Below are 18,274 nucleotides of genomic sequence, written 5' to 3'. Positions count from 1 at the left end.
TCTTTTACCAGTGTTTTCAGTTAGGTAAGGAGGATGAGAAAAAAGTAAAATTGAATCTTTCATGTGATGAATTGACATATATGGAGCCTGAGGTCAGGGCTGAATTACAAAGGATAAAGTAGGAGTTACCATAAGCAGGTTTCAGCCTATGTGTGATTAGAGCCGAGGTCAGAGGTCATTTTAGTTCTTGGGAAAACTGAGACTCAGAGGGAGGTTGAAGAGGTTGGTGTACAGTCATTTAGCCAGTGACAGAACTCAGGTCTTCCCCACCTCCAGGCCCCTCTGGCTGCCATATGGGGCTTAGAGGACTCAGAAACTCAGAGGTGCCAGGATGAGCCAGGAGGTTGTGACCTCACCCTCCTCTCCAGCTCAGGGAGGGAGGAGATGGGACAGGCAGGAGGCAGGATGAGGGAGCTTGTAGGAAAAAGGGCTGTAGCTGGGGGCAGCTTCTGTGCTGTCACTCAAAGCAGAGGAAGGGAAACCTGCTAACTGGAGCTGCTCTTTGTCCTGCTCATTGAGTGACAGGACCACAGAGGACAGAGACACAAACATCATCCTCTCCCAGTATCTCTCCCACTTCTCAGGTGGGCAGATCCAAGGAGAGGGCCCATTACAGAGGAGTCGGTGCAGGAGAGCAAATCCCTGATGCCAGAGTCTGGTCTCCTCTTCCACGAGCCAGCTGTGACCTGGGGCCTGGCATGGGGTGGAGCTGCAGAAGTCAGGGAAGGCTCTGGAGATGTGTGCAACACACACCTCCAGGAAGCCTTCTGGGATCACAGCACCTCTCTGCCTAAGGCCAGCCCTGCCCTTTGGGGCAGCCCCTCCTCTGGGAAGGTACTCAGTAGAACTCCAAGTGTTGGTCTTTTGGGACGTTGTACTTGAGCTTGTGGGCTTCGAAGAGGTTTTCCAGCTCCTTCATGTAGCGCTGATGCAGCCTGTCCACCTCCTCCTGGGAGGGATGCGGAGTCTTCGGCACCTCGATGGGCTTCCCCACTGCAAGACACAGAAGTGAGTGGTGGCCCAGAGTAGGAACCACTGGGGTCTCTGGATCCCATGGGGCAGGACTCCATGCCAGTGGTCACACCTACTGGAAAGTGCCTGTATTATTTCCCTTTCAACTGTATTTTGGGTGATCTAATCTAGATATTAGGACAACTCTGAGATTCTGAAATAATAAAAACACCTCCAGCTGGCATTGCCACCTGCCAGACAATGTCCTAGGTGCTTTACTTGTATTATCTCCTAAAATCTTCTGAACAATCCTATGGGGATTGAACCTGCTATTAGTCCATTTTAACAGGTAAGGTATTGAGGCTCAGGGAGGTTAAGTAACTTATTGAAAGATCACATAGCCAGAAAGAATCAGTGACAGATTGTAAGCCCTGAGGAGGTGCTCTTAGCCTCATGGACACATGAATCCGGGAGTCTTAGATGCCATGAGTGGAAGTGTCTGTATGTCTGGGAGGAGGTAGCTCACAGCCCAAGTGCCTCTTCCTCCTTTCCCTCCATGCTGGTCTGCAGTGCCCCCCATTCTAGGGAGGACATGGGAAGACCTATCAACCTCTTTCCTCTTGCTCTGCCTGGCTCAGAAAGCAGCTGTTCTGTCTTCTTCTCTTGGGAATGGTTCTAGAGGCATCAGTTGTGAATTATATTCATGAAAACATTGCCAGACAACCCAGGAAAAGTCATGGTGTAGAGACTTGGCCAAGTCTGTACTCAATTAAGAAATGATTGGGTGAGTGGAGATGAACAGACCTCTCTCTATAAGCTTTGCCATTGGAACCTAGTTGGAATTCAAGACAAAAGCAAATGAGATGACCATATAGCAGAAAAGATGGTGCTAAGTCCATGCACTAAAGCCCATGCCCATTATTTACAGGGAAATTCCTCAGGCTCTCCTTTATAGCCTGCTGCTTGCTACTTTATACACAATTCTAACAGACCTGGAATGCCCTTCCCTTGTATTCACCTCCTCCAAAAGTCTTATGGGATTGTCTGGTCAGAATTAAACCCTCCTTCTCTGGCATCATAAAAGTCAAGTAGATCCTGATTCAAGCCTCAGTGTTGTACTCAAGGGCATGAGGATCTGTTTGTAGTGATTTACCTTCTCTGAGTCTCAGTTTGCCATCAATAAAATAGGGATGAGGGTCTACCTCCAAGGTCACCTGGAAAAGTGAGCTGTAAGGAGCCATTGCAGTGCTTGCCACACAGTGGGTGCTTGGTAATCTGTCATGGCTATGGTTCTTTGTACCTCAGTTACAGTTCTTGTCCCAGACTGCCTTTTGTCAGGGTTATTTGCCTGTGTCTCTATTTCACCCTCTAGAACATGAGCTCCACTTGGTCAAGGATGTGTCCAACCCAAGTCCACGTCTTCTTGCAGTGCAGAGCCCAGGCCTCTTGCCTTGTAGCCTTCCCCCCCACCTCCCTATCCCAGCCCGGGTCTAGGCTCACCCACGGTGGTGATGGGTCGGCGGTAGGGCATAAAACCAAAACTGTACTGGAAGATTCCACGGCCATAGAAAAGCGGGAGGGCAACACCCATCTTCTTGTACAGTTGATCAATGAACCATTTCCACCAAAAGCCAAGAGAATTCTTAGGGTGGACAAATAAGTCATTTTCCCCAAAGGAGAAGACCGGCACTAGATCTGCTCTGGAAGGAGACAGGAGAGAGGGCGTGTGGAGGGGCAAGAAGATTCAAACTGGTCACCTAGAAGGAAGCTTGTGACAAAAATTACAGCAGAGAACAAAGCCCTGGGCTGGAAGTAGGTGGCCTTGGTAACTCCCAGTTGTGCTACAGCTTTGCTTTGAGATAGTGGGTAGGTCCCAGCTCCTCTTAGGATCACCACCTTCCAGTTACACCATGACAAGATCAGAATGTTGTAGAGTCCTCCCAAACACCAAACATCTGCAAAGTTTCTGGGAAATCTCTTCTGCCCCAGCTAGCTTGTGTTCTTCAGAGGTGCTTCAAGGTTGGATAACTGCTCTAAGCTGTGCCCCAAAACTCTACTCTCTCAGATCACCTAGGTCTCAGATATAATGCCAACTTTAGGCAGTATGACCCATCACACCTAGTCCTTTTGATCAACTAGTCTCCCTTCTAGAATCTTCTCTGGGCATTTGGACATGAGACAGTAAATATCTTGCTAAGTTATCCTCTCTATGAATGGACTGAACATCTTTTGCTAAAATAGGACCTGTCTTGATCTCTGCTGTCTTCCCACCAAAACATGATACTTGCCAATCTCCAGCTGAACCCAGAGCCCTCTCCTCAATACCCATGCATCAGGGCGAGCCTGACGAAGCCCTTGCGGTTCCGCAGCACCAGCTTGTTGGCTCCAGGCCTGGTCTTCAGTGCCTCCTTGATACCCCCAACAGTGATGGTCACTAGGTTGCCGCTTCCTTTCCTGCTCAGAATGTGAGCAACACTCTCTTTGTCGGCTGAGACCAGCCCTGGGGAGAGTCACGTGGTTAGCTATGGGGTGAAGGGGACGGGGCCATAGGGGGGATGCGGTAGGTCCCTACTCACCCTCCCCCTACAGCTGGGAGTTCCCTGAGGACTTCCCAACCCCTCACCAAGCTCATTGCTGGGAACAGAGCTATGGGAAGTGCTTCCTTGGGTCTAGCCTCCTTCTCTACCACACATGTTCTTGGAGGAAATACAGAATTCTTAGAAGCCCTCCCTGAAATCCTTCCTCCATGCCTGCAGCCCTCATTTTCCTGGGCTCTCCAGTTCTGGGAAGGCTTACCCCCTTGCATGATGTAATCCCTGAAGAATGGCATCCAGAAAAATATGTTTATCGTTGTCACATGTGGCTGGATGCCAGGGAAAACTGAGAAGAAGCCCGTGCTCCCTGAGCACAGGTTGGCAAAAACTCCAATTGACAGGACTCCATGAGGGTGGAAGCCAGCGAGGTAGTTCCGGGAGGGGTCCAACTCAGCGGTCTTGACTAGCTGTGGGGACAGAAACCTGGTGAATTGGCGCTGTACCTCGTGCCCTCGCTGGTCCACCTGCTGACTTTCTGGGCTGACCTCTTCTATGTCTCCTCTGTACCCAAGTGCTATCACACCCCATGTGAATGTGCTGAAATTAGAGATGGCCTATCTGAGGATCCTTGTCCCCACTGCAGACCTGGAGCAGAGGAGACACTCTTGGAGACTGTGGAATGAAATGAAGAGAATGGACCCATGAATGGACCCACCAGGGAAGGAAGGCCCCCTGCCCAAGGACTCCTGGGAGGGTGACAGGGACACAAGCCCCTGTCCTACATGAAGGGAAACCTTATCCTAGGCAGAGTCCACCCAGAATGAAGGAGCCGTTGCAGGAGGGAGTGAGCATCTCTCCAAAGACTGGGGCAGCTGGAGTTCTGTCCTGGAACAGGGCTGACCCCTGAGTTCCTGTGACTCAGTCTAAGAGACCCCAGTGTGCTAGGAAGTGGGGGTGGGAAAAGGGGCACGAAGTCCCTAGGGATGCCCGCAGGTCTGGGTGGGGAGGGGTCAAGGAGGCATCCTGCCAAGTCTGCAGCACTTCCTGACACCAGGTCACAGCCTGCTCACAGCATTGCACCCCTGCTCAGGCCTTGGCCTGTGTAGACACTGCTGCTCCAGGATAATGAAATCCTCACATAGAAACCCAGCTCCTGGACTGATCTTCAGGATGAGGTGGAGGCCCCTTGTCCTGGGAGAAACACTGCCTGATTCTCTACCGTTAATTCTTGAGGAAGCCTATCACTTGTGTTTAGAAAGCTCCAAGACCCAGAAACCATTTCCTCATTTTGCTTGAAATTCCACCACTAAACTCTAGTTTATAAAAATCACAGCAGGAACTGTTTAAAGTTCAGGAATCCACAAGCATTTGGCAGGGAGTGCAGAGGCTTGTCAATGTGGGAGAGCTCCAGTAGAGCACGGACTCCCACTTATGGACTAGCCCATCATTCCTGCAGGGCCTGCACAGTGAAAGTGTGTGGAAGAGTTGGAGGATCTCCTGGGAGGTGCTGGGGTCCAGAATGTGAGGCCACTGAGTTATCTCTGCAGGCTCCCAGCCCAAGACAGGCAAGTTACTGGGCACATCATCCTGCCCTCTGCACCCACTCAATGGTACTGCCTGCCCTCTGCAGGCCTGCAGTGGGCAAGACTCCTGAATGCTGTACACATGAAATTTCTGCAAATCAAGTCCAGTGTCCCATCCATCTTAATAGTGACTTTGAGAAACCCTCCCCTGGGGTTACCTGTTTGGGTGAAGAGCATGAGGGATGTGGATAGACAGTCACAGAGCCCCTCAGTACCATTTTCCTGGCAGACATTCAATTGACAACAGTTTTGGTTGCAAAGAGAGCCACATGCTGTTCTTGGAGGCCCTAGGATGATCTGATATTTCATGAAATCCTCACAACCCAATAATGAATGTGGCATAATTTCTGCTTTACATGTGAAGAAATCAAGGTTCAATGAGACTAGCTCACCCAAGATCTGGTATGTTGCAGATCTGGTATTAGAACCTATCCTGCCCAGCTCCACAGGTCACACTCTATCCATTTCTTCTCTTCTGTTTCCGGAGGAGGGCCACCTGCCTCTTCCTGGCACCTTTCTGTGTCTCTCCTGCCTTTCCCACCCTATCTGGACAGTAAATCATCCCTTCCCAGGACTTACACCCAAAGATTCAGTCTTTTTGTGATATAGGAAAGAAGTAGAAGGCTCAGTTCACTTAGAGCAATGTCTTCCTCAATCAGGACTGACCTTTGAGCCCATGGTCAGGTGTCCACAATGACCTTAGGTCAGAGAGTCAGTCAGAGGCACTCAGAGTAGAAGGGAGCAGTATGTTTACTGGATACATGGGGAAACTGAGGAACTGATTGAGCAAGGCTCTGTCCAAGGACATAAAGCATACCGAAATTTGGGGCAGAATAGATCCAGAGAACCAGTTCAGGGCTCTCTGCCTAGCTTCTTTACCCAAAGTTAATACACAAACTTTGAAACCAGTAAAAGGACTTGTGTGGCCTTGGTCATGCCTTTCTTTCTCACTGGGTATCAATCTTTTTATTTGAAGAGGTGTGGGGCTAGATGTTCTCTAAGGACATGACTTTATACCTGCAAATCCAAGCATGTCTGCTGAGCAGTTTACACCTATAAGACATATATGTGTGCTACAATATATAGTCCACAGAGCTCCTTCAAATCCTGTTCATTCATCAGTCCTCATAGTGGCCCCACATCTCTGCAGGTGGTAAACCACCGCCAGACAGAAGCTGACTCCTCCCCAGGCCGCATAGTGGTGGAAGCCCAGCTCCTTCCTCCTAGCCTGGTATTCTGCTCACCGCACACAGGGCCACACTTCCCCACGGACACGTGGGGCACTACAGGCTTAGCCACTCCCCAGCCACCCCATTACTCACCGAGATGGGGAAATAGTCCTTCATGTACTTCCACATGACCCAGTGCCTTAGGATCTCATTGTGCCTGCCCCCCTGCCATGGCTTCTTTTGGTCCAAGTACAACCAGATCACATACAGGATACTGAAGAACCAGAATCTGGTGAACAGGAGGCCTATGAAGACCACAAGGCAGAGAACAGCTGGGGAGGGAAGCAGGAGCTGTCAGTAGTCACAGGAATGAAGGACAAAGCTCTCCCCATATGCCCAGCACTAGCAGCACTGCCCTGTCCAGCCCTCATCCCAGGAGGAAGGAGTCACCCTTCCCTGCCTTCAAGCAAAAAGGAATGTAGCCTTTCCAGTGTCACACTGGGAACCTGAATTTGAAGACAGACTTAACTACAAACTTTCTCCCACTGTACCATGCTGCTTATTCACTCCAATCTTATCACTTCCACTTCCCTTTCTGTCCTGTTAAGTAATTTGTATTTACCAAGGGCTCAGTAAAGGCCTGATGGAGAAGCGATTAAATGAGCCTTTGGGACCACAGAGAAAAGGGAGACATTGTCTTTGCCCAGCCCTCTTTCAGTACACCCTCAGCCCATCTTTCATAGGTATATCCCACCATATCCCTCCTCTAATGAAGCTCTCCTATGGCTTTTTCATAACTTTGAGGCACAGTCCAAGGAGCTCATCCTGGCTTTCAAGCTCCCCATGACTGACTGGAGTCCCTTCCTGCTCCAGCTTCACTCACCCATATGCATCCCCATAATCCAGCCACACTGAGCTGCTCAGTGTTCCTACAACTCCCTGAGCTCTTTGTCTCTTAGCTTTTGCTCACGTTTCCTATGCCTGCCCTTCCCTCTCCTGCCAAAGGAGGGAGGTAGAGGCTAACACATCTGCCTGTACAGCATGACTAGGGCTGGGCCCAGTGAGGAATTCCTTTCTGATCTTTGATTCTCAGTCCCTACCACAGGTTAGTCCCAGCTTCACCTCAGAGTTGGGGAGTTCTGTGGGGCTGTCATTAATCTAATGCCAATGGAACCTCATTCCCAGGGAATAATGTTCCCTCTTCAACTCATTGACTCCACTCAATCCCATACATTCAAACTCTTAAAGGTCAGTTTCCACTTCTGTTTCATCTGAAAGTAGGGTAGATTGGGCTGTCATTCCTGGTCGGTTTCCAAGAAGAGGGGATGTTTGACTCAATTTAAATAGTAGTAAAATTCATAAGCCAGACAAAGTAGGTTGAAGCTCACAGATGCTCACTTTACACAGAGCTCCTACAATGAGTCAGGTACTGGTGGGACAACTGTGAACTGGCAGAAAATCCTGGCCTTCTCAAGCTGACTCCCGCAAATCTGGAGGAAGGCTACAGGATGTCAGTGGGGACAAGATGTCCAGGATTCTGACTTAGGTTTTATTTCATTTCATTTATTTATTTATTTGTCACTACAATGTGAAGAAAGCAATAAAACCCCAGCTAGGTTGTTGCCCTTGGGCAAAATCAGAAGTCTGTGTGGGCCACACCCATTTTCAGAAAACCAGCTCTAGAAGGTAAAACCGTGTTGTTAATAGTGACTCCCTGGAGGGTAGTATTTGAGGAATTCTTTTACTTTTAGGATACACATTTTGTTTCAGTGTGTCACAGTAACATTATTAGTTTTGTACTGAGAAAATAAATGTTAGGAAAAAAACCCATATGCAGGGTATTTCCATTTGATCTAAAGATCTTCCTACACCCCACCATCCCCCTCACCTAGGCTCACTCTTTACTGTCAGCGGGAAAAATCCTAACCAGGGAGTCTTTTCAATTTCTGAGGACAGGAAAAGACTTTTTTTACCTTATTACAACAAGGGAAAAAATGTAAAAGCCCACTTTACAGAGGCCCAGAGAGGGTATGTAGATTGGTTAGGTCACACAAAAAGTTAGTAGGATGAGATTTGGCATTCAGTTCTACTATTTGGGCTACATTGTACTCCCAGCATTCACTCATTCAACAAATATTCATTGACTTCAACTCTTTTAGGAGCTTGAAATGCAGCTGAGAACAAGACAAATTGTTTGAAAGGATCTTACCTTCCTATATGAGATGTGAATTGTTAAGAGAAGGAAACAGAGTAAACAAGAAACCCATTGTTTCTGGGCCCTGAGTCCACTGTGACTGGTCCTAGTTAAGCAGTCCAGTCATCTCTTGGCCCTTCCACCATAGGACCTGCTCCATGTCCAGTATGAACCAGCTGTTCACTATATGTATGGTGCTTACTCCCCCACTGGAGGTCATCACTCTCCCACCAGCCTTTAAATCCCGCCCTGTGGATCCATCTCCTAACCATTTCTCTACCTACTGCCAGTCTCCCTTGACCAGGGGAGGCAATCTTTACCCTAAACACCAGACTGTAAATATTTCAGACTTTGCAGCCAAAGAGGCAACTCAGAGGATATTATATACAGAGCTGAGGATTTAAAATGTAAAAATCATTCTTGGCTCATGGGCTGTGCTGTGCTGTGCTGTGCTGTGCTGTGCTGTGCTAAGTCACTTTAGTCGTGTCTGACTATTTGGGACCTCCTTGGACTATAGCCCACCAGTCCTCTCTGTCCATGGGGTTTTCCAGGCAAAAACACTGGAGTGGGTTGCCATTTCCTCCTCCAGGGGATCTTCCCTACCCAGGGATTGAACCAGTGCCTCTTAGTTCTTCTGCATTGGCAGGTAGGTTCTTTACCACTAGCACCACCTGGGAAGCCCAGGTGACTTCCCTCGTGGCTCAGATGGTAAAGAATATGCCTGCGATGAGGGAGACATAGATTCGAACCCTGGATTGGGAAAATCCCCTGGAGAAGGGAACAGCTACCTACTCTGGTATTCTAGCCTAGAGAATTCCAAATTTCATGGACTGTACAGTTTATGGGGTCACAAATAGTCGGATATGACTGAGTGACTCTTTCACTTTCATGGGCTGTACCAATATAATAATAATGAGTGGGCTGGATTTGGCCCATGGGGCATACTTTGGAGACCCCTGATACAGATTGTTACTGCTCCCTGTCATTAATTTACACCCTATGCCCTAAACACAGGAAATCCATTGGCTTCAGCCATAGGGACCTATACCACACAAACTGGACCTTGTCATTCCCATACCTAAAGCCTTCCTGGGGCTCCCTTTGTCCCCAGGATAAGGGACAAGGTACAAGCTCCTGCTCCTGGCACCAGTGGACCCAGATCCCTTTCCTCAGCTTCCCTCCCTCTAGCTACTTGACCTCCCAGTATTCCAGACTGGGCAGTGGGTGGGTGCAGCCAGTCAGACACACTCCTACTGGCAAAGCACCTGGAAGGCCAGCTGAGCAAATTGTCCCTCATACCAGGTGTTCCCCAGGTGCTGATCTCAGCAGCCCTTTTAGGACCTATATCTTTCTCCCATCAATGCCCCCTGTGCTCCAGAAGTGGCAGGTGTCCATGGCCTCCTGTTCCCAGCTCAGCATGCCTTACGCAAGATCAAGATGGAGAAGATCCATTGCAGGACTGCGAAGGTCTGCAATCTGCGCTCCAGTGGCACAAACAAAGGCGCGAACTCCACCATGCTGGCTCCTCTGTGGGTTCTGGAGGCTTCTCTGAGTTCTGCTGCAGACTGAGACACCTGCTGGTGTTTGCTGCTGCCAGAGATTGGCTAAGCATTTATGGGTTCTGAAGTGGGTGGGTGCCCAATCCAACCCAACCCCAGCATCTTCCTGCCCCCGCTTGGCAAGGATCTCTTTCTTAGGAGAAATCTTTGAACTCACTCTCCAGGCCCCATGTCGAAATGGAGGAAGGAAAGGACATTTGCCTTTTAAAATAATGTTTTATCTGCCATATCTTCTTTCTCTGTTTGCTTAAATCTTGCTATCACTTGGCATGTGAAGCAACAAATACAGTACAATATTGTCTTCTTTCCACCTTCACAGCTACCTGGCTGTGATAGTTGTCTCCTTTCATTTGTCAGATCCACTGTTCCCTTCCACGAATTTGTAATTACAATTCCCATCTAAAAATCCCTTGGCCCCATAATCTCCTCCACCTCCTGCCCTATTCCTCAGCTCACCTGCACAGCACAACTGTTGGAAGAGCTGTCATTGTCTTCCAACTGTCAGCTCCACACCCTTCCCTCCCATTCTCTCCTCCCACCTCCAGACTTCATACATCACTGCTCCATGGAACTGCCCTTGACAAGTTCACCAGTGGTCTCCACGCTGCTGAATCCAGTGGTCAATTCTCAGCACTCATCTTGACCTCTCAGCAGCCTCAGACACAGTTGGTCCCTCCCTCCTCCTTGAAACCACTTAGTCTGTGGACACCACTCTCTCTTGGTTTCTCTCCTGCCCCTCTGACTGCCCCTGGGTCTCCACAGTGGCTCTTGTCCTTCACCAGGCTAAGTGTTTGAGGGTCTTTCTGCTCTCTCTGTCCCTGACCCTCCTTCCTCTCCTGTAGAGACCTCATCCAGGCTCATGGCCTTGAAGTCTGTCTACAGAATGAACACTTCCAAACTGCGTCTCCTGCCTGACCTTCCCTTGGGCTCCATACTTGACTAAATAGGTGGGTACTTGACATTCTCCCTGATAGTCTGCTCGGCACCTCCACCACAGCTTGTCTACAACTGAACTTGACTTCCCCTCATCCGCCTGTGTTGTAGTCTCCATATAGCCACAGAGCTTTCCAAAGTGGTTAACAATATTTACCCCCACAAGCCCCTGACAAAAATTCCAGTTGCTCCACATCCTCCTCAACATTTAATCCATTGTAATGAGGATATGGGGAAATCTTCATTGTGCTCACAGTGCTCCTAATGCCTAGTGCAATTGAGCACAGTTAAGGATGTTTATTGGGGCAGGAGAAGGGGATGACAGATGATGAGATGGTTGGAGGGCATCACCAACTCAATGGACATGGGTTTGGGTGGACTCCGGGAGTTGGTGATGGACAGGGAGGCCTGGCGTGCTGCGGTTCATGGGGTCACAAAGAGTCGGACACGACTGTGTGACTGAACTGAGCTGAACTGATAGGCCATTTAAATATATTCTATCTTAAGTTCCACTCTTTTGTTGACTTAAATATCTCTGGTACTGTAAAGCTGCTTTCCACCCACACAGCCAGCCTCTTTGATAATCACTGACACTGATGTTCTCACTGGATTCTGGGCTTTTTCTCCCTCTCACAGTCTAAACAGCTAGAGGGACTTCTTGGTCAAGGGCTGTGTGATTGCACAAGCTGTAGAGTAGTGTGGCAGGTTTTTCCAAAACAGCAGCACCAGTTTATATCTCACCTAAAATATGTCAGTGTCCCATGGATGCAGATCCTCTCTCCTTGGTGAATTCAGACACCTTATTTGCTGGTGTGTAGAGAGATATCTTGGAGAAGGCAATGGCAACCCACTCCAGTACTCTTGCCTGGAAAATCCCATGGATGGAGGAGCCTGGTGGGCTACAGTCCATGGGGTCAGTAAGAGTTGGACATGACTGAGCGACTTCACTTTCACTTTTCACTTTCATGCACTGGAGAAGGAAATGGCAACCCACTCCAGGGTTTTTGCCTTGAGAATCCCAGGGATTGGGGAGCCTGGTGGGCTGCCGTCTATGGGGTCAAACAGAGTTGGACACGACTGAAGCGACTTAGCAGCAGCAGCAGCAGAGAGATATCTAGTTGGGGTCTTGATTTCCATTTCCTCATCACGAAAGGTGAACCTGGCTTTATTCATTGCATTTCGTCTCTGTGAAAGTCTCCTTAATTTTTACTCATTTCTTTACAGTGTATTTTTGATTTTTTTTTTCTGAATTTGAAGAAACCTCCCCTGCTACCTCCCCACCCCCCCCAATACTAACCATTGTTGGTTGGGTACATTATGAATTTTTTGTCCCATTTTTTTCTTCATTTATATAAATTTTTATTTACACAGTAAATTAGAAATTGTATTTACATTAATTCTTTGTTCTCCTAAAAGAGCACCTAAAATCTCACCCCCACCCCTTATAGGGTATAATAAGTGTTCACTGAAACTGTATTGTGTTATTGTTTTAAGGAGAGAGGATGGAGAAGAAGGAGCCACCAGCTAGCCTGTCCTGCTGTCTACAAGGGAGTAGGACTTGGACTTGGAGCAGAAGTGAGTGTGCTTGAATCCTGCAGTGCCTTCCATCAGCAGACCTAAGAACAAGGCAAGGTTGGGCATCTCACATCTTCTTCACCTGTGAGGTGTGATCTTTTTCCCCCTCTTCCTTGTAGGGAGGGTCTTCCCTGATAGCTCAGCTGGTAAAGAATCTACCTGCAATGCAGGAGATCTGGGTTGGGAAGTTCCCCTGGAGAAGGGAAAGACTACCCACTCCAGTATTCTGGCCTAGAGAATTCCATGGACTATGAAGAGTTGGACATGACTGAGCAACTTTCACTTTTACTTTCCTGGTGAGGAACACATGGAGCCCTGGGGTTCTTCTCTCAATTCTTACTTAGCTTGTGTTTTAAGGTGTCACTGACAATCTGGTTTTAGAAAAGGCAGAGGAACCAGAGATCAAATTGCCAACATCTGCTGGATCATTGAAAAAGCAAGAGAGTTCCAGAAAAACATCTATTTCTGCTTTATTGACTATGTCAAAGCCTTTGACTGTGTGGATCACAACAAACTATGGAAAATTCTGAAAGAGATGGAAATACTAGACCCCCTGACCTGCCTTTTGAGAAACCTATATGCAGGTCAAGAAGCAGTAGTTAGAACTAGACATGGAACAACAGACTGGTTCCAAATAGGAAAAGAAGTATGTCAAGGCTGTATATTGTCACCCTGCTTATTTAACTTATATGCTGAGTACATCATGAGAAACACTGGGCTGGAGGAAGCACAAGCTGGAATCAAGATTGCCAGGAAAAAGAAAGCTGAGTGCCAAAGAATTGCTGCTTTTGAACTATGGTGGTAGAGAAGACTCTTGAGAGTCCCTTGGTCTGCAAGGAGATCCAACCAGTCCATCCTAAAGGAGATCAGTCCTGAGTGTTTATTGGAAAGACTGATGCTGAAGCTGAAATTCCAATACTTTGGCTAACTGATGTGAAGAGCTGACTCATTTGAAAAAACCCTGATGCTGGAAAAGATAGAGGGCAGGAAGAGAAGGGGACAACAGAGGATGAGATGGTTGAATGGCATCACCGACTCAATGGAGATGACTTTGAGTAAACTCCAGGAGTTGGTGGTGGACAGGGAAGCCTGGCATTTTGCAGTCCATGGGGTTGCAAAGAGTCGGACATAACTGAGTGACTGAACTGAATAACTGAACATTTTAAATTTTAATGTATTCCTATTTATTTTATCAGCCTTTTATTTAATTGATATTGCTAGATTGCTTGGTCTGACTTTGGAAATCTTTAAGTCATTTTGATAAATTGTAACTTTTCCTTGGAAACTATCAGTTTCATCAAAGAATGCAAATTAAGTGTTCACTCTCCATTTGGTGTTCCCCAACCCCCAGCAACTACCAGCTTGCTTTTCTTTCTGCTGCTGCTACTGCTGCTAAGTCGCTTCAGTTGTGTCCGACTCTATGTAACCCCATAGATGGCAGCCCACCAGGCTCCGCCATCCCTGGGATTCTCCAGGCAAGAACACTGGAGTGGGTTGTCATTTCCTTCTCCAATGCATGAAAGTGAAAAGTGAAAGTGAAGTTGCTCAGTCATGTCCGACTCTTAGCGACCCCATGGACTGCAGCCTACCAGGCTCCTCCATCCATGGGATTTTCCAGGCAAGAGTACTGGAGTGGGCTAATCAATGAATATAGTAGAATTGCAGGATATAAAATCAACACACAGAAATCCTTTGCATTCCTATACACTAACAATGAGAAAACAGAAAGATAAATTAAGGAAACAATTCTATTCACCATTGCAATGAAAAGAATAAAATACTTAGGAATATATCTATCTAAAGAAACAAAAGACCTATATATAGAAAACTATAAAACACTGGCAAAAGAAATCAAAGAGGACACTAATCAGTTCAGTTCAGCTTAGTCCCTCAGTCGTGTCCAACTCTTTGTGACCCCATGAATCACAGCACTCCAGGCCTCCCTGTTCATCACCATCTCCCAGAGGACACTAATAGATGGAGAAATATACAGTGTTCATGGTTTGAAAGAATCAATATAGTGAAAATGAGTATACTACTCAAAGCAATATATAGATTCAATGCAATCCCTATCAGACTACCAACAGTATTTCTCAGAGAGCTAGAACAGATAATTTCACAATTTGTATGGAAATACAAAAAACCTCAAATAGCCAAAGCAATCTTGAGAAAGAAGAATGGAACTGGAGGAATCAACCTGCCTGACTCCAGGCTCTACAACAAAGCCACAGTCATCAAGACAGTATGGTACTGGCACAAAGACAGAAATATACATCAATGGAACAAAAGAGAAAACCCAGAGATAAATCCACACACCTATGGACACCTTATCTTTGACAAAGGAGGCAAGAATATACAAAGGAGAAAAGATAATCTCTTTAACAAACGGTGCTGGGAAAACTGGTCAACCACTTGTAAAAGAATGAAACTAGAACACTTTCTAACACCATACACAAAAATAAACTCAAAATGGATTAAAGATCTAAACATAAGACCAGAAACTATAAAACTCCTAGAGGAAAACATAGGCAAAACACTCTCCGACATAAACCACAGCAGGATCCTCTATGACCCACTTCCCAGAATATTGGAAATAAAAGCAAAAATAAACAAATGGGACCTAGTTAAAATTAAAAACTTCTGCACAACAAAGGAAACTATAAGCAAGGTGAAAAGACAGCCTTCAGAATGGAAAAAAATAATGGCAAATCAAGCAACGGACAAAGAATTAATCTCAAAAATATACAAGCAACTCCTGCAACTCAATTCCAGAAAAATAAACGACCCAGTCAAAAAGTGGGCCAAAGAACTAAACAGACATTTCTCCAAAGAAGACATATAGATGGCTAACAAACACATGAAAAGATGTTCAACATCACTCATTGTCAGAGAAATGCAAATCAAAACCACAATGAGGTACCATTTCATGCCAGTCAGAACGGCTGCTATCCAAAAGTCTACAAGCAATAAGTGCTGGAGGTGTGGAGAAAAAGGACCCCTCTTACACTGTTGGTGTGAATGGAAACTAGTACAGTCACTATGGAGAACATTGTGGAGATCCCTTAAAAAAATGGAAATAAAACTGCCATACGACCTAGCAATCCCACTGCTGGGCATACACACTGAGGAAACCAGAATTGAAAGAGACACATGTACCCCAATGTTCTTTGCAGCACTGTTTATAATAGCCAGGACATGGAAGCAACCTAGATGTCCATCAGGAGATGAATGGATAAGAAAGCTGTGGTACATATACACAATGGAATATTACTCAGCCATTAAAAAGAATACATTTGAATCAGTTCTAATGAGGTGGATGAAACTGGAGCTGATTATACAGAGTGAAGTAAGTCAGAAAGAAAAACACCAATATAGTATACTAACACATATATATGGAATTTAGAAACATGGTAACGTTAACCCTGTATGTGAGACAGCAAAAGAGACACAGATGTATAGAACAGTCTTTTGGACTCTGTGGTAGAGGGAGAGGGTAGGATGATTTGGGAGAATGGCATTGAAACATGTAAATTATCATATGTGAAATGAATTACCAGTCCAGGTTTGATGCATGATACAGGGTGCTCGGGGCTGGTGCACTGGGATGACCCAGAGGGATGGGATGGGGAAGGAGGTGGGTGGGGGGTTCAGGATGGGGGACACTTGTACACCCATGGCAGATTCATGTCAATGTATGGCAAAATCAATACAATATTGTAAAGCAAAAACAAACAAACAAAAAAAAGAAAGTATATATTTCAGTGATAAATTTCCCCATGAGTCTTGTTTTCAGCTGCAGCCCATAAACTTTGACGTGTAGTGTTCTAATTTTTTTTTAGTGATGTACTACTTTCTAGTATCCTTTACAATTTATCTTTAAATCAAATAATTAATTTAGAAGCACTTATTTATTTAATTTCTAAATATGTGAAGGTTTGTGATCAGAAAAATGATTTGTGTGAGTCTTTGGTACTTGTTTATGTTAGTTTATTGGCCTAGTATATAGTTGGTTTTTACAATTTTTTCTGTTTGATACAACATGTATCCTCTAGTTGCTAGATTCAGGGTCCATTAAATCAAGCTTATTAATCATTTAAATCTTCTACATTTCTAACAATATTTTATATGTTTATTTAACCAGTTACTCAGAAGTGTTTTTTTAATCTCTGTGATAATGTTAATGAATTTGTGCATTTTTCTTAAAATTTTACCTAATTTTGTTTTATATATTTTGAAGCTATAATTTTAGATCAAAAATATGTCATATATTTCAGGTGAATTGTTTTTATATGATGACCACTCATTTTTATCCCCAGTAATTCTTTTTGCTTTAAGATTAATTTAGTGTGATATTAATATAATAGTCTCATAGTCCTTTTAGTTAATATTTACCTACCACACCTTTTCTATCATTTCTCCCATATTTATGTGTCATTATGTTTAAATATGTCTCCTGCAAGTGATGTGTTCCTACATTTAATTTTATTTAAGTGTTTTTCTGCCTCTGACATTCTCTTTTAACAAGAAAAATTTTATCATTTGCATTTATCCAGTTGCTAACATATTTGGAAATATTATTACCACCTTACATTCTATTTATTATTTGCCATTTTTCTTTGTTTGTTTTGTGCCTTTTCTAACCTTAGTAAAGCTGTCTGATCCCTTTTCTTTCTTTCAATGTGTATTTTTAGTTAATATAAATTTTCAGGTTAATGTGTTAATCAATACATCTACTCTCCTCACAAACAACTAAGGACTTTAGAATACTTTAACTTTGATCACTCCCTCCCATCTTACATGTATCTTAGTTCCACACTGTTTTCATGTACCTCAAATTAGTTCAAGCATGACCAGATCCATGTGCTCAGATGACTAAAAAACTGAACAGAGACCCCACAGCAGTGGTTCAGACAAATGAAAAGTGTAATTCTTTCTCACACTACAGGGCAGAAGCAGGCAGGTGGTCCAAGGTTGCTGAGAGAGCTCAGTTCTAGGAGGTCACCCAAGACAGGTTTTGTCTATCTTGTTCTCTGTCCTCCTAGACCCAGGGCTAAACCCTGATATGAGAACATTCTTATCTACCATTTCATCATCTCCTTAACCTCCAGATGAAAATGTAAGTCTGCCATGTTCACTTTTTATGCTAGGGGAGGAGAAAGAGAAAGTTGTACCTGAACAACTTCTTTAAGGAAGTGGCCTGGAAGTACACACAATTGCTCTTCACTGCGAAGATGGAAAATGTTGTTTCTGGTTGGACAACTAAGAGCCCAACTAAAACGTGGTGGCTTCTGTTCCTAAAAGGCAGAAAGAGAGAATGGGTTCCAGGAATCAACTGCAGTCTTCCACAGACATCCCTGGAATCCTGCATCCTCTTCTGATTTTCTCTGAGTTTGCTCCAACCTTAAGCATGTGGCCTCCCCCAGTGATGGCAAAGATAGTCACTAACAACAGTAGCCTCATGGTCTCCCATGTAACAGTTCAGTAAAACAGAGAGTGACTCTTTACATGTAGTTCCAGCTAAAGTCTAAGATTTCCTCCAATTGATCCAGTGTGGATCTCATGTCCATCACTAAACTAGTAATAAGGAATGTTTATATAATGGATACAGAGTTCACTTTTATAAGATGAAAAGAGTTCTGGAGATGGATGGTGGTGAGGGCTGCAATTATGTAAATGTACTTAATGCCATTGAACTGTACACTTCAAAGTGGTTTAGATAGTAAATTTTAGGTTACTTATATTTTACAATAATTTGAAAGACTGGAAAGAAATTTGA

The 18,274-nt window shown here is 45.3% G+C and overlaps 1 protein-coding gene across 2 annotated transcripts; it reads right to left on the bottom strand.

The window, feature by feature from the left end:
- Positions 1-62: 62 nt before the first annotated feature.
- On the bottom strand, positions 63-10,029 carry LOC120876778 (2-acylglycerol O-acyltransferase 2-like). Of its 2 annotated transcripts, none has more exons than XM_040258865.1 (6): positions 9,858-10,029; positions 6,391-6,569; positions 3,748-3,952; positions 3,277-3,451; positions 2,452-2,651; positions 63-993 (listed from the first exon to the last, which is right to left on the bottom strand). In XM_040258865.1, exons 1-6 carry the CDS (start codon positions 9,946-9,948, stop codon positions 839-841), a joined length of 1,005 nt encoding a protein of 334 aa, XP_040114799.1. In that variant the 5' UTR covers positions 9,949-10,029; the 3' UTR covers positions 63-838. The 2 variants fall into 2 exon arrangements, with proteins under 2 accessions (XP_040114799.1, XP_040114801.1); XM_040258867.1 differs by lacking the exon at positions 63-993 and adding an exon at positions 1,006-2,421 and having other exon boundaries at positions 2,456-2,651.
- Positions 10,030-18,274: the final 8,245 nt, after the last annotated feature.

Source organism: Oryx dammah, unplaced genomic scaffold (genome assembly GCF_014754425.2).
Source record: "Oryx dammah isolate SB20612 unplaced genomic scaffold, SCBI_Odam_1.1 HiC_scaffold_17, whole genome shotgun sequence".
Lineage (NCBI taxonomy): Eukaryota > Metazoa > Chordata > Mammalia > Artiodactyla > Bovidae > Oryx > Oryx dammah.
This window is presented reverse-complemented; position numbering and strand designations above follow the sequence as displayed.